General features: G+C 43.2%; 1 protein-coding gene across 2 annotated transcripts in view; it reads left to right on the top strand.

The window, feature by feature from the left end:
- The first annotated feature begins 403 nt into the window (after positions 1–403).
- Positions 404–23,213, top strand: part of LOC129332139 (cytochrome P450 2J5-like) — a 30,478-nt gene continuing 7,668 nt past the window's right edge. The window contains exons 1-8 of one of the 2 annotated variants that reach the window (XM_054983004.1): positions 404–645; positions 6,186–6,348; positions 9,277–9,426; positions 14,049–14,209; positions 14,893–15,069; positions 17,178–17,319; positions 19,768–19,955; positions 22,421–22,562. In XM_054983004.1, coding sequence (XP_054838979.1) covers positions 475–645; positions 6,186–6,348; positions 9,277–9,426; positions 14,049–14,209; positions 14,893–15,069; positions 17,178–17,319; positions 19,768–19,955; positions 22,421–22,562 — 1,294 coding nt within the window. In that variant the 5' untranslated portion in view covers positions 404–474. The remainder of the gene's footprint in view (positions 646–6,185; positions 6,349–9,276; positions 9,427–14,048; positions 14,210–14,892; positions 15,070–17,177; positions 17,320–19,767; positions 19,956–22,420; positions 22,563–23,213) is intronic. The other variant, XM_054983005.1, reaches the window with a different exon arrangement.

The following is a 23,213-nucleotide window of genomic DNA, read 5'->3' on the forward strand; positions in this document are numbered from 1 at the left end:
TCTCTGGATATCTGAGAAAGTTCAGAACCAAAGTGCAAAACTCTACTAAACAAACAAACAAACAAACAAACAAATTGCTTTTGTGCATCCCTGATATTGTATATAAATCATGAACATATGATAAATACTTTTTTGCAGATGACAGATGTGGCAGAAATGGGCCTTTTGCTTGTCTAAACTCAGATTACACTGGGATTTAATTAAATTCACTTCTGTGCCATTCTTTAAATACTATATATGGAAATTAATGTATCAATAAGGCCGCCATGATCCATGCCTTGACAATTACATTCCAAGATAATGTTATGGCGTAAGAAGGTTTTAGATTATCTTTAATAATGGGGACATATAAAAGGGTGTTAGAAGAAGAAAACAAGAGAAGCAGCAACATCCTCGAGGACAGCAAAGGATCACTGGAGAAAAGTCATCTGAGTTATACTGTAAAGATACAAAAAAGAGAAAAAGACAAACAAAATGCCGTGGATATGGGCCATTTTGATAGCAGTGCTGGTGTGCCTTCTGATCGTGCGCTTTCTGATACAACTCTGGTCACAGAGGAACTATCCTCCAGGACCTCTTCGACTTCCTCTCATTGGAGGAATGTGGCGGGTATTGCCAAACTTTTCTGAAGATATTTTAATTAAGGTATGCCTTTTAAAATTATTAAGTTGCTGACTAAGAGGATAAACAAAGACCGTTTTGAAGTCTATTCTTCCTATGGTGGAAATGTATTTGAAATGGATGTGTTTTCCAGCAGTCCTCTATGCAGCCACATGTGTGAATTCTGCCTCAGTATCAAGCTGTGTTTGAAAAACGTTAGGGATTTCAGAAAAAGGGTTAGTCACTTTGGCCCTTCCTCTCAAGAACAGGTCTGTCCACATAAACACATGAAGGCGCCTTATAATGAATCAGACCATCTGTCCATCAACATCAGTATTGTCTACTGGAACTGGCAGAAGCTCTCCTGGATCTCAAGTTGAGGTCTTTCACATCACCTATTAGCGGATCCTTTTTAAGTGGAGATGCTGAGGAATGGACCTGCTGCATGCGAAGCAGATGACCTCTCATTGAGCCACAGCCCTGTCTCAGAGAGTGCCCTCCTTCAGTTTCTTCATTACCTCCCTATAAATGCTCAAACCAAAGAAATTACACCTGCAGAAGATGGCGGTGGGTGGGTTGTGCACATATAACTTCTAAAAACAAAATTTGTGGCAAGTGGGCAAGCTGGACTTTTCCTATCTGATCTCTGCTTTCCTTCATACCAGTACCTGTGACTGACATAGGCCTCTTCCACATGGTGAACTTTACATTGTGTTTTCTGTGTAGTCAGTCTATGAGGATCGGATCTGCTTTATTCATCTGTTCTGCTCCCTGTACTGCTTCATTTCTTTAATTCTGCACTCGGAGGGAGTCAAACTGAAGTGGTGTCTGTTTTTTTATTTTTACATTGGAAAAACGCCCCATTTCTGCTGCAGGCTTCCTGAGGAACACGTCTGTTTCATTAGCTGATTGGCTGTAGTTTCCTCAGCTGAGTTTCCTCAGTTGATTGACTGAGGACTGGTCAGTTTCTTCCCTTGATCACTGAAGAATTTATAAGAGGTTTGTGTGTGTGTGTGTGTGTTTTAAATGGCACCAATGTTGTCTTGCTGTTTAAACTAAAAAAAAAACTCAAAAAAGAATGGACTAAAAAGTACAGAACGCACAGATGAGATGTTTACAATATCACGGAGGATTCAGGGCTCTCTGCAGAGTTCTTTTATATTAGCCATTAGAGGTGGTCAAGGACTGGAAAAAACCCTCACGGACCATCAGCCCATGCTCCGTCATGTTTTACAGACCATGGACCATGAACTTTTCATGGACCTGCCCCATTCGTGGACCAGTTTGTTGGTCTGTAGTCTGTCAGTTCCAGGAACCGTAGGAATGCCCCCTTTGCACTCAGAGATGCCAAACTCACAGCAAAGCTTCAGCAGCCTCTCCTCCAGCTACTCTCCAAGTTTGGCCAAGATTGTATTTTGGAGGTCTGAGCTACAGACCCCCAAAGTGGCTGCCACAGGAAACTTCCAGTTGATACTAGGAGTCGCAAATGCCAATTGACTTGCATTGGCTTGAAGCGCCAAAAAGTTGCAATGAAGCAAAATCAAACAGAAAAGTGTGGGGGAAGAGCTCCCTCACTCACCACACAGGCACCTTCTGAGCCATTGCCTAGAGAATTAATTCTTGCTCCTTGCTCAATACAGAAGAATGGGCACTCTCTGGTTGACAGCCAGCGCTGACTATCATGTTTTTAAGGGCTAGGATTGCTGTGGTCTCAAGGCTGTAGAAGGTCTGTTAACGTCCATTCCACTGCTTAGGGAATTGATAGATCGGCGCCAGGCTGTCTGGACTCACAGACCAATGGACCAGCCCAAATGGGCCAAAGCTCATGAAAAATGTGAGTCCCATGAACCGCATGTTCACAAACCATGAACCTGGGCTGGACCGTGTCAAATGTAGGTCTGTTTTGCGGTCCGTGCCCACCTCTATTAGCCATAGTGCAGAGTTTTTACCTTAGAAGTTGCAAGGGTTTTTAAAGAGGAACCAACGTTGCAATGTTGCTATTTAATTTTTTTTTTTAAGGAAAGAAACTGGATTAGCTGCTGTTCAATCAATCAGGATGGCAGGGAACTAAAGAGGTGGGTGAAAGGCAGGGCTAAGCCTCACACCAAATAAAAGATTCTGCGCTTCAAAAAAGCCTCCGTTTGATTTTACTAGAAAAAAAATATTGAGGTATGTATGCAAGGGGGAAAGCTGCAGAAAAGCTGTGGAAAGATCAGTTCTGTGGCAGATGCAGCCTTTCTCTGTGTGGAATGCAAAAAAAGTCTGCAAAGCAGTTTGGAAACTGTACTGGGATATGTCGACTGTGCATGCAGAACTCTGGAGAGAAATTGGTGCCATTTGGGGCCTGAACAGATGAAAAAGGCCCATGCGGAAAATGTCTTAGGAAAACCAGGAGATGAAGAACTGATGTTCCAAATGTTGCATCACTTAACATACATCAATTGCCCAACAGTTCCTAAAATATATCAATCAAGTACTAGCTGTGCATAAATTCATAAAAGACACATCTCTAGAGAAAGCAGAGGAAGTGGCCATTTAAGGATGTGCACAGGAATGTTCTTGTATGGATTTATTATCAATTCGGTTTTTTGTTAGTAATTTTGAATGTATTATTGAAAATTGTTATGGCAGATTTGGATCCATTGTTAGCTATGAAGGACATCTCCATTGGTTAAAGTGGTAAACCTATTTCTACCTTTAACTGCTTTTGATATGACCAATTTGGTATGAAATTTCGAAGGATTCTATAATTTGGTGGTAAAAAGCTTCCTTGTTTTGTTTTGGCAATTGTGCAGCATATTGCTGACTCTAACCTTCTCCCCCCAACTAACTGGGAAAGAATTGGAAGGATTGTACCACTCAGCTCCTTCTTGCCAGATCTCAGGTTAGAGAAAAAAAGCCTCCCTGCTCCAGAATTTTTTGTTTTACTTGTACTAAAGCATGAATTGTTGTATGGGTGAATTCAGGCTGCTGCAGAGCCCAGGAGCACTGCAGCGGGACGGGGGGGGGGCAGAATGGGACCTGGCGCACTCCTGTGCCCTGTAGTTGCCCAATTCGGCCCCGATTCGAGTCAAATCAGGTGGCCGTGGAGCCTGTGAGAGCTGCTTGGTGGCAGAAAGGGTCCCGGAGCATCCCTGCACCCCGCAGCTGCCAGATTCAGCCCAGTCCGTGTGGCTGTGGAGTCCAGCAGTGCTGCCAGGGGGGCAGAGAGGGCCCTGGAGTGTTCCTGCACTCCACAGTGGGCCAAATTGGGCCTGTTTCTGGCTGAAACTGCCCTACTGTGGCATGCAGGAGCTTGCTGTGCCATCAGGGAATGTGCCCCAGGAAGTGCATTCCCCCACCTCCCCTCCTATCGGCCTGGCCTCTAAGAGGATGGATGCCAGGTCTACCTGTCCTGAAAATCTATGGCAGGAAGACCTGGGCTCTGTCAGTCCAGAGGTCAGGTCTACTCAACTTACAAAACTACGGTGAGTTGACCTGGCCTCTGCAGGTCTGGTGGCCAGGTCTACCCACCTTGTAAAATTACAGTGAGAATTTGGTAATATCAGTTTAACATGATCCAGAAAAAAGCATCCAACAACTACAATTATTTTCTGAGGCCCTGTTTTAGGTGCCCTTGCCTTTTGATGGTAGCAACTAGTGGTGGGCACAGACCACATAATGGACCTAATTCTCCCACATTTACCTTGTTCATTGTTCACAAATGTGCGGGCTGTGGGCACATGTTTTTTTACGAATGTGCCAAATTTGGGGGCATTCTGTCTGTCTGTCCGTTGGCCCATTATGCCAGGATTCCCGCCATCGCTGCTCAATCAATTTCCTAGGCAACGGTGTGAAGTCACCTTCCCCTTTTGGAACACACCAATCTCAGCCCAGGAAACCTTGATTGGCAGCTCTGTCAGCCAAACAGAGAGCACCTATTAGAATTTCCTATATAAGAGAAAGTGTGTGAAGTGTGGCTTCAGTTTGCGGGCAGGAGCACGAGTTAGCAACTGCTTGCTGTGGAAGTTTTTCTTTTGCATTGCACGTTGCGAGAGCGGCTTGTGCTTTAGCAAGGGGCTTTGGGGCTTTGGTTGCAAGAGGGCTAACTCTTCCCTCCATTTCTTTTTAATTTTTTTTCACCTTTCAATTCTTGCTTGTTTAGTGAGAGTACTTTTTTATCCTTTTAACTTTTTATTGGGTTACTCTGATGTCTTTCCCCTTTCAAATCAAATAATAAAAAAGTTTTCAGTCAATCTGTAAAAGGTTATAAATGATGACAACATCAATCAATGAGTGAGTGGATTACAAGATAGGTTATTTGAATCTACCAGAAATTATTCCTTAAAAAACAAAATAACGCCGTTAAGCTAGGTATATAGAAAAGGAGGGGTGGGGGAGAGCCCCTGGGGATGGGCAGTATATACATTGAAATATAAATAATAAATAAATAACAACGTAAGCAAACATATCTATTTAAGGTAACAAGACCTTCAGTGTAGGAAAAACTTTATCCTTAATAAAAATCACCTCATGAGCTGATACATTACACAACAGCTTTCCTACCTCTACAAGAATGCCAACTTGAATAATTCTGTTTCATCTGTCCCGTTCTATCACCATCTTCCATCAATGGATAAAGACATGGATAAAGAGCATGGTTTCCAGTTCTGAAAAACACCAGGCTAACAAAACATTCTATCCCCGACAATAGCCCTGCAGAGAAGATTAGCACATCAAGTACCAATCCATATGCAAAAGAACCTCCTCAGGATACAGTGAAGCCTCCCGCCATTAGCATTCCACACCCTGGGAAACTCTTACAGGATGACTCAGCTCAACCCCACCCCTCCTGAGTAGATACAAATGACCTACATCTTTTCCACACTGTGGCACTGAGAGATCTCTGTCTTTTGGTGCTACACCTCTGAAGATGCCAGCCACAGCTGCTGGTGAAACGTCAGGAACTACAATGCCAAGACCATGGCAATACAGCCCAGAAACCCACAACAACCATCGTTCTCCGGCTGTGAAAGCCTTCGACAATACTTCGACAATACAATGGATAAAGACTTTTAAAATTTTGTCTGGTGTTCCCTCAATGTCCGTTTCTCCCTGCATGATGTTTTAATTGCCAGACATTTGTTTTTTTAATAAATGTGTTTTACTCTTGGTGTTAAAATTGATTTTGATAATTTTATAATGTTCAGCTTTTAATTGTTATCCTCCTTGCTGTCTTTGATTTGACAGAAAGGCTAAATATAAATTCTATAAATGAAATCAAACCACCCAAAATATCTTTGAGGGTACTTCTGGGTAAACAAACAACCCCCCCCCCCCACCAGTGGTGGAAGCACCCTTGGACAGACTGTGCCACAGGAATTGCAACTGGGCGTTTGGAAAGGAAGTGTCCAAGAAGCATGGAGGAGGGGCTATGAGAAGGCAAGAAGCAGGGAAGAGGAGACAACTGGGAAGGAGACTAGGCAGAGAAGAGCTTCACAGGGCAGCAGAAGAGACGAGGAAGGATGAGGTCAACATAGTCATTTGGAATCATCTTGTCTGCTTGAAGATAACGCTTCTTTTCTCTCTTTTGGTCCAAATGGCAGCTGGCAAAGCAATACGGAAACATTTACACGATATGGGCAGGGTCTTTGCCCGTGGTGGTATTTTCTGGAATTGAAACAGTGAAAGAAGGCGTGGTCAAACATTCAGAATATTTTGATGATCGACCAGAAACTCCTTTGTTTAAAGCCTTTGGAGATGACAAAGGTAAGTCCTTCTGAAGAGGGAAAAGTGTTCATTTAAAGTTGCCAACTCTGGGTTGGAAATCCCCTAGAGATTTGGGGGTGGGGGATAGAGATCTGGAGAATGTGGGACTTAGGGAAGAGAAGGACTTCAACAAGGTATAATATCATAGAGTCCACCCTCCAAAGAAACCACTTTCACCAAGAAACTGATCTCTGTGCCAAATTAATCATTACAGTGAAATCATGGCCAAGAGGGGTCACCGTCACCAGTTCAAAGTGCTGTAAAAGTGCTGCAATGGCAGGATCCTGCCTAGGCATGTGATGTGGAGCTCTTTGTCCTCACATTGTGTTTTTTCAAGCGTTTCAGCTCCTGACTATGTGTGCTGGACATGAGGGAGAACTCCACACTGCAGGTCCAATCAAGATCAAGCCCTTTCGGCATTTTAAAATCACTTTAAAATGGCGATGTTGAACCTGTGGTGGCCACAAATCTGCCATCATGTTTAGTTTGGCTTTCTGTCATCTGGAGATCAGTTGCAATTCTGGAAGATCCTTTGGCCCAACCTGGAGGCTGGCAACTCAATTTTCATGGTTATCTCCTCAGAGAAGTCCTAGAAGACTTTCACACAAAACAAAAACAAGCTCCAATGTATGAATACCAACGTAAAAATCTGAAAGCTTGAGATCTCTATTTAGTGGCTGGTGGAAGAAATAACTGCACTGCATAAATTCTGTGTCACTAGGCTCCAAGTCCACTATATAATAATCAATTATATCTAGGGTTGCCAGATCCCTCTGTCCTCCTGGCGAGAGGCGGAAGACTGGTACGTACCCTTTCACTGTCCCCTGTTCCTGGCCTGGGTGATGACGTCACCTCCAGGCCAAATCTGGCCTGATTCAGGCTGCTACGGAGAGTGAGAGCACTGCTGTGCTCCGCAGCAGCCCAATGTGGGCCTGAATCCAGTTGCTGCAGCACACAGGAGTGTGTTGTGCCACCTGGAAGCATGCCCAGGAGGTGTGTTTCCCCACCACCAGCCAGGTAAGCGAGGGTGGGGGGTGGGAGCGGGAGATCCCCCACCCATGGCAGGGGACTGGAAAACCTGGTGATATCACAACCGTTCTTACTGGATTTTATAATCCTGAAAGAAGGAATATGATCTAATGAAGAAGGCATGGATTTTGAGGAGGCGTTGACAGGAGGAATTTTTGCAGGTGGGAGACCCTAAGGGTATTTTATGCATAGAGACTGAGGGTGGCAGAAGGATGGTACTAGGAAAAGGAATGCACTTTCACCTTAGATGTATTTACTCACTGGTCAAGATGAAGAAATATTCCTTTGATAATTTCAATCCAAGGAGTGATTTAGGGTGCATACAGATGTTGTCACAGCAACCCACTGGCAAATCTTGTGGGAAGCACAAATGCAGCAGTTAAGGTTGCCAGCTCTAGACTGGGAAATTCCCAGAGATTCTGGGTGTGGAGTCTGAAAAGACCGAGGTTTGGGGAGGAGACGGACCTCAGGGAGTTTAATGATATAGAGTGTGTAACCTGTTTTGTTCAAGAGCAATATCAAATAAATAGATTTATCTAATTTAAGAACTGGGAGAGTTCATGTCTATGACAGTGTGATCCCACCTTGTGACACTTGCGTTTATAAATGATTACAATGAACAAACTTGAAAAAACCATCTTATTTGGAACAATACAATAATAAAGCATATATAATAACAATCATGTAACAAAACAGGCCGGTTTTACTCAAGCAGACCCAGGTCTCAGTCTTTTTGACTACTGTATGGTGGTCAGTCCCTTGAATTAAAGCAACTTGTAGCTGTGCTCTACGTTGAGATGCCTTCTGTTCTTCGCAGGAGCCCTAAAACATTAATAGAGAGTTCATAGAAAGGAGTGCTTCTGAGGAGAAAGTGTTTCTCCCTGCAGCTTCAGGCCCTCCAGTCTCTCAGGGAAAATTGCGCCTTTTTTTCCTTATAAGGAATACCCCAACACTTTATCTCCCTCTAGTGGACAAGGGTTACATGTGCACCCTACAAAGCTGCCATTTTTTCTAGGGGAACTGATCTCTGTGGCCCAGAGATCAGTTGTAATTCCAGGCCATTTTCAGCCACTACCTGGAGGTTGGCAACCCTAGCAACAGTAGAGTTTCATGCAGGAATTGTAATTTGTAGAGATGCCATTAAGTAAAATCAGTAGTAAAGAGTTAACTGGAACCTGATTATGGGATGGCGGAAAACTCCACCCCCTATATTGTTCTCTTACATCCTTTCCTTTTATGTGTTAGTTTGTTGTTGGTTGAGAATAAAGCAGTGTTACGTTCAGCAGCTCCTGTGAGTACAGCAATTTATTGTACTACCACAGAGCAATTACAAAAACTTTAATCACAGGCATGTCTACAATTGTTTTATATACTGTATTAGTAGATGGATAGGGATATAACAACAACATTTGATTTATACTGCCCTTCAGGACGACTTAATGTTCACTTAGAGTGGTTTACAAAGTATGTGATTATTATCCCCACAACAACAAACACCCTGTAAGGTGGGTGGGGCTGAGAGAGCTCTGAGAGAGCTGTGACTGACCCAAAGTCACCCAGCTGGCTTCAAGCGGAGGAGTGGGGAATCAAACCCGGTTGTCCAGATTAGAGTCCTGTGCTCTTAACTACTACACCAAACTGGCTCCCATAAAAACTACTGTATGAACAAGCCCTAAATTTCTGGACATTGTTCATCCTGTGAATGCCTGAAAGCTTATTGTCAGGGCTTTTTTCCTGAGATATAACTCTAGGAGACAGAGAACAATTATAGATCAACATTGCAGTTTATAAAGGATCAGTATTCACTAGGAGTACATAGGCAATGCACTTGGTAGTTCCAGGCTAGCAATTCGAAACACTTTTACATGCATTGTTATAATTTTTCGTTGGTATCTTCAGGTATTCTATTTTCAAACGGTCACACCTGGAAGCAGCAGCGGAAGTTTGCAATACTTACCCTGCGGAAGCTGGGACTGGGGAAGAAAGGCGTCGAATCCAAAATACAAGAGGAGGCCCATCAGCTTGTCAACACCTTTTCACATGCAAAGGGTATGTGTTACTAGGAGACACTTTGCCATTGCTGTTGGATACGATTTCCTCTAACCTGGCCTAGAGAGGTGCACCAGTTTTTCAGCATTACATAATTCCTATAATTGTGCCTGAGGCATACACATTCACTTTCAGTGGAAAGTTGGGATTCGCATCCACTCTTTCCATGAACATTTATTTTATAGCATCTCTCTGTTTCATTCTGTGCCTGGTTAGGCCTATTATACTTTGTGGCGTGTAGCAATTTATTCAGGACCACTGAGGAAGTCCTCTTGGCTGAAATGTGTTCGGCCTGGTGATATTTATATAATTGGAAACTATCCATATGACATCCCTGTGCATATGATATAGTTTGTTCTGTATTTGTATCAGTCAAGGTGAAGGAGCTAAACTCTAGAACCATACATATATTGTTTTTAAAATGGTTTTATTGTTCTACGTCCTATTAAATATTGTTGTATTAGTTTTCCATTTTTTGCATTATTGTTTCCATCTGTTTCCTTTGGATTTGTTTTTCTCAATCTTTTTGGTTACCTCATTCATTTTGGATTGGGTCTCCCCTCCCTTTCATTTCCTCCCCTTACTAGGAGATTAAAGGTAACGGTAGTCCCCTGTGCAAGCACTGAGTCATTCCCATGGAGGAACATCGCATCACGACATTTTCCTGGAAGACTTTTTACAGGGTGGTTTGCCATTGCCTTCCCCAGTCATCTACACTTTACCCCCTGGAAACTGGGTACTCATTTTACCGACCTCGGAAGGATGGAAGGCTGAGACAACCTTGAGCCGGCCATCTGAACCCGGCTTCCACCAGGATCGAACTCAGGTCATGAGCAGAGCTTGGGCTGCAGCATTGCAGCATACCACTCTGCGCCACAGGGCTCTTCTTACTAGGAGATTACTCCATCATTTATCCCAGTTAGTAGTACTCTGTCTATGGATTCTTGTTTTTCTTTTAACTCATGAATTTCTCTTGCAAAAACAATATCCAGGTCCAATAGCATCTTAAAGCATCTTAAAGACCAACTGGATTTCCAAGGTTTGAGCTTTCAAGAGTCAAAGCTTTTACTATCCCATTATTTTATAATCCTGTACTGCTAGATGAGCAAAATTTGAATCCAGTAGCACCTTAAAGACTAACAAGATTTTCCAAAGTACAACCTTTTGATAGTCAAGCTCCCTTCATGAGTAGGGATCCCAGGTGCCTGCTGGTGGCGGGCAATCGCCAGGCAATTTATTTGCTTGCTTGCCTGTCCCTGGTGACTGGCAGGAGGTTTCTGGCCACCTGGAGATTTCCTGCCACCAGTAGGCACCCCAGGACCATGTGCAGCGCATGTGCTCCCATGTCTGGCATGACAATGTCACTTATGTAAGCGACATCATCATATTTGTGCCTGGAGCATGCAGTTAACACAGGCCCCCTTCCGCATTCACATTCCCCATATAATTTACATTAGAAACCTTATGCACCACTTGAAAAAGGTCCTTCTGAAGTGTGTGTTTTCTGCCGGGCTTCAACACACGGACTTGATCTCTAGGCCTGAAGACTTTTTCTCTGGCTTTGGCATCGTACCAGCTTTTGTGCTTCTGCTGGGCTCGACGCATCTCGTCTGCAGCAGCTGCATGCAGTTCTTGCAGGTTCTCTTGGAGTTCTTGGTGACGACGTCTCAAGACTCTTGATGTCCTCTCTGCCCATCCAAGCTTCTTTCAGGAAGTCCCTCAATCCTCTCACCTGACTTCCAAAGAGTAGCTCGAAAGAAATGAATCTGGAACTCTCCTGTATCCAAAGAGTAGACACTGAAGTCGCTGTTCCCACTCATTCAGATGTTTGGCAGCAAATGTCTTCAGTTAATGTGCCGTTGAGCCGTCCATTGAGGGCATTTGCTTGCAGGTGATATGGTGTCATAGTGATGTCCTTGATGACTCAGGACATAAAGGTGGTTCCTAAATCAGTGACCATCCCTTGAGGAAAGTCTAGCCTGGCAAATACTGACACTAAAGCATCAGCAACTGTTTTTGCCTCAATGTCCCTCAGAGGCATTGCCTCAATGTCCCTCAGAGGTTCAGATGGCCGGCTCAAGGTTGTCTCAGCCTTCCATCCTTCCGAGGTCGGTAAAATGAGTACCCAGTTTCCAGGGGGTAAATAGCAAAATCTACAAAGACCAAGATATATTTGTTTCCACCAGGGCTTTTTTTCAACGGGATCTCTCTGGATCTCAGATCCGGCACCTCTGAAGAAAGATCACATGACTGGTGGCCATTGTGTTTCTGGCAGTGCATGCGCACATGTGTGCGCACATGTGATAATAGAGAGATCCACTACCTCTTTTCCCAGAAAAAAAGCCCTGGTTTCCACACTGGATGGCTCTCTGTATAGCTCCTACTACGTCCACTCTTATTTTCGGGAAGGCTTCGGTCACAGTCCCTCAGTTTTGTCTTGGGCTTTGGCTACCAATTGGCATGCAACACAGGACTTGTAGAAACTCGGATGTCCTTGCTTATGTTTGGCCAGTAGAATCTCCCTTGCACCCGCTCTCAGGTTTTGGTGATGCCTAGATGTCCTACCATGGGCATCTCATGCGCTAGCTGTAGTATTTGCAGCCTACACTTCCTGGGGAATCACAAACTCTTTTCTCCCAGACAACAGAACATTTTTACCTCATTGACAGCCTGTAAAATCTCTGGCCTAGTACTTGAAATGTACAAGGGGTTTCTACAGTCACTTCCTGGGTTTTTTTTTTTTTTTGCTTTTAGCCGCAAGTCTTTCAAGATTTCATCTGTTCTCTGCTCAGCAAGAAATTCTGTAGCCTGAGGTGCTTGCAGCTTCACTAACACTGGGCTTTTCTGTTACTGTCTACTCTTCGATAGTAACGTCTGTGTTTCTGAAGCCTGAGGCCTACTTCTGGTAATTATATTACAGTTTTTATTTGGGAGGCCAGGCCATTTCCCAATAAAACTGGAATATCCAACTCCTTCCATATTCCCATGAGCTATATCTCTTGGAAGACTTTATATCCGATTGGGTTCTCTGCCAAATTCACTTCAAATTCTGGGTCATTTATTCCTTTGATCATACATGATTTTCCAAGTAAGTACTGATCTTTCCTTTCTAAATGGGATTTTATTAAAGTGATTTCAGCCCCTTTATCTCTCCAGCCTATAATTTTCTCAGCATTTACATCCTCAGCTTCCAGATAGTCCCTGTTTATATCTTCTTGTACCTGCCATACTTGCAATACCCTAGCTGGCTTATCTGCTGGTATTCTTGTTTCTGGCTTAGGGTCTGATAGCTGTTCTGTGGCAGTCTCTGCCTGTTTTACTACATTGACTGGTTTGGCTGGATTGTAGGATTTTCCCATTTCTAATTTAGGACAATGTGCTTGTATATGCCCTTCTTCCTGGCAATTATAATAGGTTATGATTAGAGATGGGCACAAACAGCAATACGAACTAAAAAAACGCCACGAACAGCCCAATCAGCTGTTCGTGAACAAGCTGTTCGTGAGGCCCCATTCTAAATGAACAGGTGGTCATTGCAAGCCTTGTTCATTGCTGTTCGTCAAGCCAGGCAGTCTGGCACCTGCAATCAATTCCCTTGGCAACCGGAGGCAGGGACTGCCTGAACCCTGTCTGAACTCCTGCTGTTGCCCTGGAAACCCTAATCTAAGCCCAATTTAGCTTGATAGGCAGGTCTTCCTTTCAAGTGTGGAGCTCCAAATTTGTTACAAGGAAGCAAAGAGCAGGAGGGAGAGGGGCTCCCAGCTCTGATTTTGCAGACAGTGAGGGAGAGACAGTAGCTGTTGGCATTTTGAAAGAGAGGCAGGGAGAGTGCATTGGAGCTTGAATTTTCTTTGTGTGTGGTGGGATAGGGATCTACCTCTTCAAGTTTCAGGGCTGCTTCCAGGCTCTGGGCCAAGCTATTATTTATTACTGGTACATTTCCTGCTGCCTGTTCAGGTAGGGGTTCTGGGATTGGTGTGGTAGGGAGCTTGATGGCTGGAGGAGAGCCTGCTGGCCCCCACGAACAATGAACATGTTCATGAACAGGTCATGTTCGTAAATGTTCATTGTTCGTGGATGGCAACGAACAATGAACACCATGTTCAGGTTTTTTTCTGTTCGTGCCTATGTCTAGTTAGGACTCCACTCCTAATTGGCGCTGGAGCATGCTACTTCACTGGATAGGATTTTGATGGTTCAACTTTCCCTGAGTAGCCCCAATCTTTATTTTTCTTGATGAGGGGTTGGAATAGAGATTCTCCCAAATCCCCCTCAATTTCATCTAGTAAGGTGGTGGTTTCATTGACTGTTTTAAGCTTTTTCTTCCTTAGGAACCATCTCATGCTCTAACAGCATGAGTGACTACAGTGGCTGTCTATCATTCCCACTACCATGGCACTACCACACTTGACTGTTCTTGCAACTTTTAAGACTGGCAGGATTTAAATTTTATATGATCTACATTTTAAAATACAAATTAATATTTTTAAACTTGTTTTCTAGTACAAAAAATAGAATCCAGAGACCTCACATTCTTGGGAATAGCTCCACTATGAAATCCTACTATTAACCAAAGAGGCAGAATGCATAGTAATATGGGCATTCGTTATTTTATTTTTCAGGGCAACCACTTGACCCTGCATTACCCATCACTAATGCTGTCACCAATGTGGTCTGTGCTCTGAGTTTTGGTCGACGGTTTTCTATTGAAGATGAAGACTTCCTCAAGTTGAGAGGCGCTTTATTCACTGCTGCAAATTTTACAGCAACCTTCTTCCATTTTGTGAGCTCCTTTTTTCTGTACCATGTTAGATATGCTTTGTCACCTAAAGACTCCCAAATAGGTTTTCCAGGTCTCTATAACCTCCCAACAGGAGGGGGGACATGGAACTTACATTTTGCCTCCATCGTGTTCCATTTATGCACGCTACTGTCACTTGTGCGATGACATCACTTCCTGGATGCTGGCCATGGGTATGCTCCTCCACTTTGAATGAGGCTAATTTTGTCCCCTTTGCAGTCAAAATTGACCCTAGTGAAGCGCAGAAGCATGCCTGTGTTCACTGCAATGACATCACTTCTGGAAGTGTTGCGCCCTGCCGGAAGCGTGCCTTTTCCGGGTTGCCTGATGGTGGTGGGCAATCTCTGGGGGCTTGCCACCGCAGTCAATGGGGCAAACCCCTGGGAGATTGCCCATCACTGGTGGGCACCTGGGAACTCTACCCCCTAAGCATTCACTAATACAGTTAGAGCTTCCAGGTCCCCTATGGCAAATGGTAGGTGGTGGGACCAATCCATAATCCCCACGGTTCCTCTTCTGAAACATCCCAAATATGCCTTTCAGGAAAACAAACATCGAGGTGATTTGTTTGAAGTAGGAACCAAAAGGTTTGGTTTATGAATTATATTGCAGAGCCTCCTTGTGGTACTCACAGGACTTTGCTTTCCCCCCCACCTTTCCTGTAGCTGTACGATACCCTCCCATGGCTCATGAAATACCTTCCAGGACCTCACAAGGAGGCAATTGCCGCCCGCAGTTTTGTATTTAACTTTGCAAAGGAACAGATAGAAAAGCACAAGGAACATCAGGCCATGCATGAGCCCCAGGATTTAATCGATTACTACCTACTTCACATGGAGAAAGTAAGTACTGGCTTGGTGTTCAGCATTGCTGAGTCAACATTGCATCACGTACGCATACATGGGATATTTTCTCTCTCCAGGCCTAATCAACCTCACATGACTGCTGTGAATGTGAGTGTGAAGCACAGGATCATTGGTGGGCATTCAACTCTGCTGTGCCTGAAGCTGGTGGGGTAGCTTCCACCCAGCCACAATGGTCCGCTGCTCCAATTTGCCTGCCGGTGCTGCCCAGGGTATTTGCCCACACTCCAGCACTTGCTATCCTCTGCTCTACTGTGCTGTGCCCAGTGCTTCCCTGGCATCATTTCTACTGTTCAGGGTTCATGCCCAGATTGCAGTCATTTCCTAATGCCCTGGCATTGCTGCCTGGCAGTAACGGCTGCTGCTTGGTGCACTTGCCCTATCTTCTCAACTCTTTGAGGATGGCACAGGAATTAGGAAAGGATCAGGGGACTGAGGCCAACCTTGAAAAATGTGTTTTGCCTTTTTTTTTTTTAAGGTGGAAAATTCATATGGATTTTAATGCAGTTCTGGATATTCAGACACTGGGATTTTCTAAATTCTGAATCTGATGGGTCCTAATTCCAAATCTTAATTCCAAATCAGGATTTTGGTACTAATGCATATTAATAGTGGGACATAGCCTACTTGGAGGGACAGAGCTTTGTGGGAGGCACCGTGTCAGAAATCCCTGCCTCTTTAATGACCACTACCCTTACCTGGAGGAGCTGCCAGTCTGGAGGTGTTTAACTCCCCTGCCCTCCTTCCCCTGCCTGTATGTATTTCTGCTGCCTGATTGTGAGCCCTCGTGGTTCCCATGGTTACAGCTGCACTTTCCCCAGCAGTAATGGTAGCGAAAGCATGGGTGGTGGACTGCAAACAGGTGAACGAGCAATGGGGTCAGCAGCAGTGGGGCCTGCCGGAAGGCCTTCAGTTGTCCAGTTTTACCCAAAGCAGGGGGATATAGACTTAACCTTTATGCCCATTGCTTCTATGGATCTTAAACTGTGACTTATTCAGCAAAAGAAATTATGATTAGGGTATATTGGACACCGCAATGCCATTTTAATAGAGGATTAAGTGTGATCTCTAATTGGTGGAGTTGCAATTTACAAGTAAGGTCTCTCAGGTTTGGACATGAGAGCCAGTTTGGTGTAGTGGTTAAGAGTGCGGGACTGTAATCTGGAGAGCCGGGTTTGATTCCCCACTCCTCCGCTTGAAGCCAGCTGAGTGACCTTGGGTCAGTCACTTAAGAACGGCAGGACTCTAATCTGGAGAGCCAGGTTTCATTCCCCACTCCTCCACTTGAAGCCAGCTGGGTGACCTTGGGCTAGTCACAGCTCTTTCAGAGCTCTCTCAGCCCCACCCACCTCACAGGGTGTTTGTTGTGGGGATAATAATGACATGCCTTGTAAACTGCTCTGAGTGGGCATTAAGTTGTCCTGACGGGCGGTATATAAATTAAATGTTGTTGTTGTTGTTGTTGTTATTTCCAGTTATTCGGTCTTTTAGGGAGGAAGTAATTACTTATATTTATTTTGTATTAGTATATGCATTGATTTTTTGAAGATGTTTACATATGTGTAAGTTATTTGCCTGTTTCCTGGAGCTTAACCAATGATCAATAAAAACGGACTGTCCGTGCCCTTACTGTAGCTAAAATACTTATTTTACAGAACTGGAGAGACAATGCCCGTCTCCTGTAGTTCAATCTATTGAGGACCTTCAACTTTTTCAAGATTTGCACACATGGCATATAGATGACTGCATATGAATTTATTTTTATGTATTTGGAAACCTCTTATAGAAGCCTATGTGTAGACTTTTCACTTCCGTTGTTATGTTTTTTTATTGTTGGTTGTTTATTCTGGAAAAAATGTAAAATATATATTAAAAAAGAAGGTGTGGGCCCAGGCAGCTGGCCCATCCCAAGGTATGCTGACACCAGCTGTGGCAGAAACAGGACCTATTTCACTGACCTGATTGTTCCGTCTCCAGCATTTTCAGATACAGTTTTCTGGAACTTTGAATAGGGGTTTGACAAGAATAGCAAACTGCTTAGTATTCATTATAAAACTCCTTTTTACTTTTCCCATTGTCAATAACAGTGCAAGAAGGATTCCAACTCTACCTACAATACAGATAACCTGGCCCAGTGCATTGTAGACCTTTTTGCTGCAGGAACAGAAACAGTCACCAACACACTTCGCTGGGCGCTAGTCCTCATGGCGAATCACCCAGATATCCAAGGTGAGAAAATATGCAATGTGAGCAAAAGCCCCTTTGATGTTGACAGAGAAGTTAACTTTGGCTTTTTTAATGCAATGAATTACAGTTATGTGAAGATTTCATACTAGTCCCCATTGCTTGAAAAATCCCTCCAGTTTTGTCCGTGCTATTTCCTTTATCCCTCAAAGTTTACTTGTGTTAGATTTACTGTGCAATCCTAAGTAGAGTCACACCATTGAAACCAATGGGTTTAGAATGGGGTATTTCTGTTTAGGATTGCATTACTAATGTATATTAATAATCAAACACCAGGAAGAATAGGCATGCATTTTTAACTTTTTTTTCCTTCTGTATATATTTTGCTTCTCCTCTTCCTATGTTCTCCTCCTCCATAAGGTCTCACTACAGCAGCCATTCATTCATGCAGGGAAAGCACGCTGCATGCGGTCAGAGGCATTTCATTTTTTTTGAGCTGATCCCTGGCACTGACAATGGATTCCAGATCTGCACATGCTCAGAGACATTTTTCTTTATGACTGCTTTGCAAGAGGTAGAGCACAATGTAGGCACTGAATGGAGAAGAACTTCCAGCTGCTCTTGAGGCCTGGCTCAAACAACGCCGTCTGCTCTTTTCTACTGCCTTATCCTGGGGGAAACTTCATGCCAAGCCCATTAAATAGTTTTCCATAGCAGTCCTTGAATTTTCCTTCAGAAGTGAACCCATTTATACATCATCCTGGATAATCAAGATGTTGAAAGAATTCCAAATATCTACCAAAATAAAGGATCATCCTTATCAGAGTGGCTGGACTCTAATCTGGAGAGCCGGATGTGATTCCCCACTCCTTTGCTTAAAGCCATCCGGATGATCTTGGGTCTGTCACAGCTCTCTCAGAGCTCTCTCAGCCCCACCCACCTCACAGGGTGATTGCTATGAGGATAATAATAACACACTTTGTAAACTGCTCTGAGTGAGTGCTAAGTTGTCTTGATGGGTGGTATAAATTAAATGTTGCTATTATTATTATTATAATTGTAAACCTTAACCCCACAAGGGTAGGGTTAACATCCCCTACCGTCACCTTTGCTGTCCCAAGCCAATTATCCCGATCCTGTGGCTCCTTTTACACTATAAAGAAGACAGAGAGAGATCAACTCATAGATCTCCTGTGCCATGCAGTCCCATGGCTGACTATCCTTCTTCAGTTCTTTTTATTGCCCAGTCAAGGAGATTCTGTATGCCAGTGAGCACATGCTAGCAGTTTTTGCACTTCCATATTTCTTTTTTCATCAAATATTAGTGACCGTGGCCCAAGCTAACTCCAGCGTGGGGCTTATCTTTTTGGTTTCCACAGGGTGTAATCTTGCCCTCCATGATACTCAATCTCTATGTAAACCTTTAGGAGAACTCATATGTAGTTGTGGAATTGGATGTCATGAATATGCATATTACACCCAGCTCTGTATCTAACAGTAGAGGTCTTGAGTTGCCGCCTGATTGCTGTGGTCAATGAGTTGAAAATGAAGAAACTGAAACTGAACCTAGACAAAACAAAAGTGATGCTGATTGAGAAGTTGGAGATCTTGAAGGACGTTGTTCTCCCCACTTTTGATGGATTTCAATTGATCCTTGCTTATTTGATTAAGAGCCTAAGGGTTATACTGGATCCACCAGTATTGCTGCTAGAGAAGCAATTTAATGCAGAAGCTTAAAATGCCTTCTTCCAACTGAGTCTAGCCCATGAAGATGCCCCCCCCGCACCTTGACAGGGCCAATTTGACCACCTGGATCCATGCTATGGTAGCATTAAGACTGGACTACTCTAATGCACCCTACAAAGTTATCCCATCGAAGTCAACTCAGAGAATCCAGTTAGCGCAAAACGCTGCAACTGATTATTATCATGAACTAAGCGGAGTATGCCTTAGCACTGCTATTCTCAGACGATGCTCATCTAAGGCCATTGTCTTAAATGGCATCTGAAGGGTGCAATTTTGCTTAGGATGGCACTGCTGAGATCCTTCACTTAGGTCTCATAGGTGAGGTGAGGCTTTTTAAAGGAATGATGCAGAATCATTTCATTTGCAATACAAGTCTCTCAATGCTTTCTCAGTGAAGTGTCCAAAATAAAGCTTTGGGTTAATTTCCCTTAGAAAAAGTCCAGGAGTTGAAATGCCCCTGGTTTTGATGAATCACAAAACTAATGAATTGTTTCATGAAACAGGTCAATTTTATGAAAATTCGTGGTTTGTGATTTGTGAAACATGATGAAACACGAACTTCTCATTTTGTTTTTTTCCCGTTTCATGCCCATGTCTACTGCTAGGATTTCTCACCTGGTCCTCATAGCTGAGCCGACAGCCAGGCTTCTTTAAAGAAATGATGTGGAATAATTCCATTTGCAATATGTTTCTCAGGACTTTTCCAGTGCAGCGTCCCAAATAAAGCTTTGGATTAATTTCCTTTAGAAAAAGTCCAGAAGGAGATAGATGACTTTTTGAGTTCCTCTCAATTATTCTCCTATCAAGACTGGAAGAAACTACCCTATACCAGTGCTGTGATTCATGAGATCCAGCGTTTCAAATATGTCTTATTGGTTGGATTTCCCAGACAATGTTCAAAGGATGCAAACATTATGGGATTTTTCATCCGTAAGGTAACAGGAAAATGTTATTTACTTATTTGCTTTGTTTATAATTTGCCTTTCTTGTGGAGGCTCAAGGTTGATTACACGATATAAACAATCATAAAGCAGAAGATATCTAATAATAACTGCTCTTATATACTGCTCTTCTAGACAGATTAGTGCCCCACCCAAAGCAGTGAACAAGTTAGTGTTATTATTGTCCCCACAATACAGCTGGGGAGCTGGGGATGAGAGGAGGGGCTGGCCCAAGGCCACCTGCTGAGTTCATGGCAGTAATGGGATTCAAACCAGTAAAGTGCTGATTTGCAGCTGAACCACATAACCACTGTGGAACAGCAGCTCTCTAGAAAACATTTCAATAAAAATTAAAGAACAATGCAAACAATGAACTATCTAAGGCTGTAGAGGTTTTAAGTCACTGCCTGACCGCTGTAGTCAGTTGGCCGGAAGTGAACAAATTGAAACTGAACACAGGCAAGATGGAAGTGCTGCTGGTTGGGAAGGCAATAATACCAAAGGACATTGTACTTCTGTCTTTTAATGGGGTACAGTTGATCCATGCAGACTCTGTAAAGAGCCCTGGGGTTATACTGGATCCAGAGCTGCGCTAAAACAGTAAGTTAATGCAGTTGCAAGAAAATGTCTTCTACAAACTCAGTCTAGCCCAGAAGATGGCCCCCTACCTTTACACAGCTGATCTGGCTAGCTGGATTCATTAACATCAAGAAGACTTGAGTACTGTAATGCAAAGCCAACTTTGAGATTCCAGGTAGTGCAGAAAAGTACAGCTCGGATATTATCAGGAGCTAGCAGGAGCATGCCTTTTACTTCCATTTTTCAGTCACTCCAGTTTCCCAATTTCCATGCAGCCTGTGCTTCCAGTAAACTTTCCATATTCTCCAAACAGCTCTGGGAGTCTAGAATTCACACAGCAACATTTCTTTCTCTTGTCCCTTCATCCTTTACATATTAGCAACTGTACTATTCTACAGCATTTTTAATCTCTTCATTGACATCACTATAATTGTTATTGTTTAATAAAATCTCTCTTTGCCCATATTGACTGCCACTTTTATAACCCATCTGTGTTAGTTCTATAGGTCAAATCAGGAATAGAACTCGCAAGGCAATTTAAGTTCAAATCAAGTTTCTTCTTAATACAACTTTGTACTTAATACAACTTTGTACTTAATACAACTTTCTGCTTAATACAACTTTGTACTAAGTAGAACGTGGACCAAATGAACACTGTGGATGCTCTGCTATCTTCCTAGGACCAAGGGCTGGAGCTAGTCTGCTTTGCTCACTCTGGCTGCCACCATCACGTTCTGCTCCCTCTGGCCACCAGCAGTGTGCTCCCTCCTTGTAGAGCATTCAGGGGGTGCCCAGAGGATGCCAAGCATACTATGCTTCAGCTCTCAGTCTAGGTAGGTGGCAGAGTGTGTACAGCATTCACTTGGTCCCTGAGCAGGAGCTGGTGGCTGAGGCTGCTGTAAACCCTCCTGACTGGGGTGGGAGGAGGAGGGAGCACTGAGCACCACCACCACATGGGGAAGCAGACATGTGGGTGGGGCTGGCTGCTGGCTAACTGGGCAGCCCTCCTCAATATAGTCCTCAACTTCAACAGCACCATCTTCTTCGCAGTGGAAAATTGCATAACAGATTTTCTCTCTCTCTTTCAAAAAGCTGCCCCAGATTTCCTGCCTCCTGTTACATGCCTCCCCTGCCCTTGAACTCCCAGAGGAATACCTGAACAGAGAGAATTTTCGGGAGAGAAAGAGCGAATACCGTCCATCACTCTTCTCCCCAGTGGAGAATCACATTAAGCGGCCATTCTTTCTGATTACGCTTCCCATGGAAATTTGTGGGAAACTGACACGTGAAGAACACATTTTGGGCATCAGATGTAGTCTCCCTCAGTGTTTCTGTTCCTTAGCAAAGGAACAGCAAGGAACAGCCCAGCTGCAGTTTCCAAAGTTTATTTAATTTTACGAAATAGATATGGTAAACATAAATTCAGTAATACTGCATCTGATTCGGTATTCCCTTTTAAGTCTGGTAATACTAAATTTTACCAAATTGGGTAAAATTCAGAATTTTTAACTGGATGCCCAATCTGAGCTGCACACCACTAGACTTTACTTCTGTGTACTGTCTACTGCTGTGATACAACTGGATAGTTGATAGGTTGTTTAATAGGTTAGTCTTAGAACTGCTTATGCTTTGTTCTGCATTTCTTCAACTCTGTATTAGATTCCTACTAGTTTGAATGCTTTCCAAATTTGCATTTATATACCGTTTTGCTGTTTATTGAAATATATTTGAAATTAACTGTACTGACTCACACTACGTTATCTGTCTTGAGTCTCAGTGAGGAAAAGTGGACTATAAATATTGTAAATTAAAAGAAAAAATAAATAATAAAATATATGATATACTGGATATCTTCCAAACCAACAGTTTATTCCTTTCAGGGGGCCACTGTAATTCCAGATGTTCGCTCCATTCTTTTTGATCCCAAGCATTGGGAAACCCCTCAAGAGTTCAACCCAAACCATTTTTTGGATAAGAATGGAAGTTTTGTGGAGAGAAAAGAATTTCTTCCCTTCGGAGCAGGTATATGTAGAAGTCCAAACTAGTGCTTGCTATTAATATAAAAATATTACTGTATTTAGTATAGTTTTGGAGAAGTGTTCATTAGATAATAAGAGTCTCTGATCCACCTTTCATAAAATATGAAGCCTTCCTGTCAATACCATATATTTTATGTGTGGATGAAAGGTAAAGGCAAGTGACGTCAAGTTGGAGATAATGAGAGTCTCTTCTCTTCTCTTCTCTTCTCTTCTCTTCTCTTCTCTTCTCTTCTCTTCTCTTCGTAGAGTTGTAGAGGTTAGAGTGTCAGATTAAGATCTTGGGGACCTAGGTTTGAATTCCCGCTCTTATCATGGAAGCTTGTTGGGTTTAGGTGGGTCAGTCCCACACATTTAGCCTAACCTACCTCAAAAATTAGAATAAAGCTGAAGAAAAGCACTAAAAGAATCATAATGCCAAAATATAATCTAAATTACATTCCTAAAGAATTTAAAGGCCATGTAAAGAACAGAATTGTATTTTGAGTTACATTTGTGGGCTGAAACCAGAGGTACTATCAAGGAAGAATGTGCAAAGACAGTTCCTGTACCCAAAAGAGAAGAGATCTAGATGGATGACAGATGAACTTTTTAAACATTGATAAAGATAGATGAGAAGCAAAACTAAAAGGAGACA

The sequence above is a fragment of the Eublepharis macularius genome, chromosome 6 (genome assembly GCF_028583425.1).
Source record: "Eublepharis macularius isolate TG4126 chromosome 6, MPM_Emac_v1.0, whole genome shotgun sequence".
Lineage (NCBI taxonomy): Eukaryota > Metazoa > Chordata > Lepidosauria > Squamata > Eublepharidae > Eublepharis > Eublepharis macularius.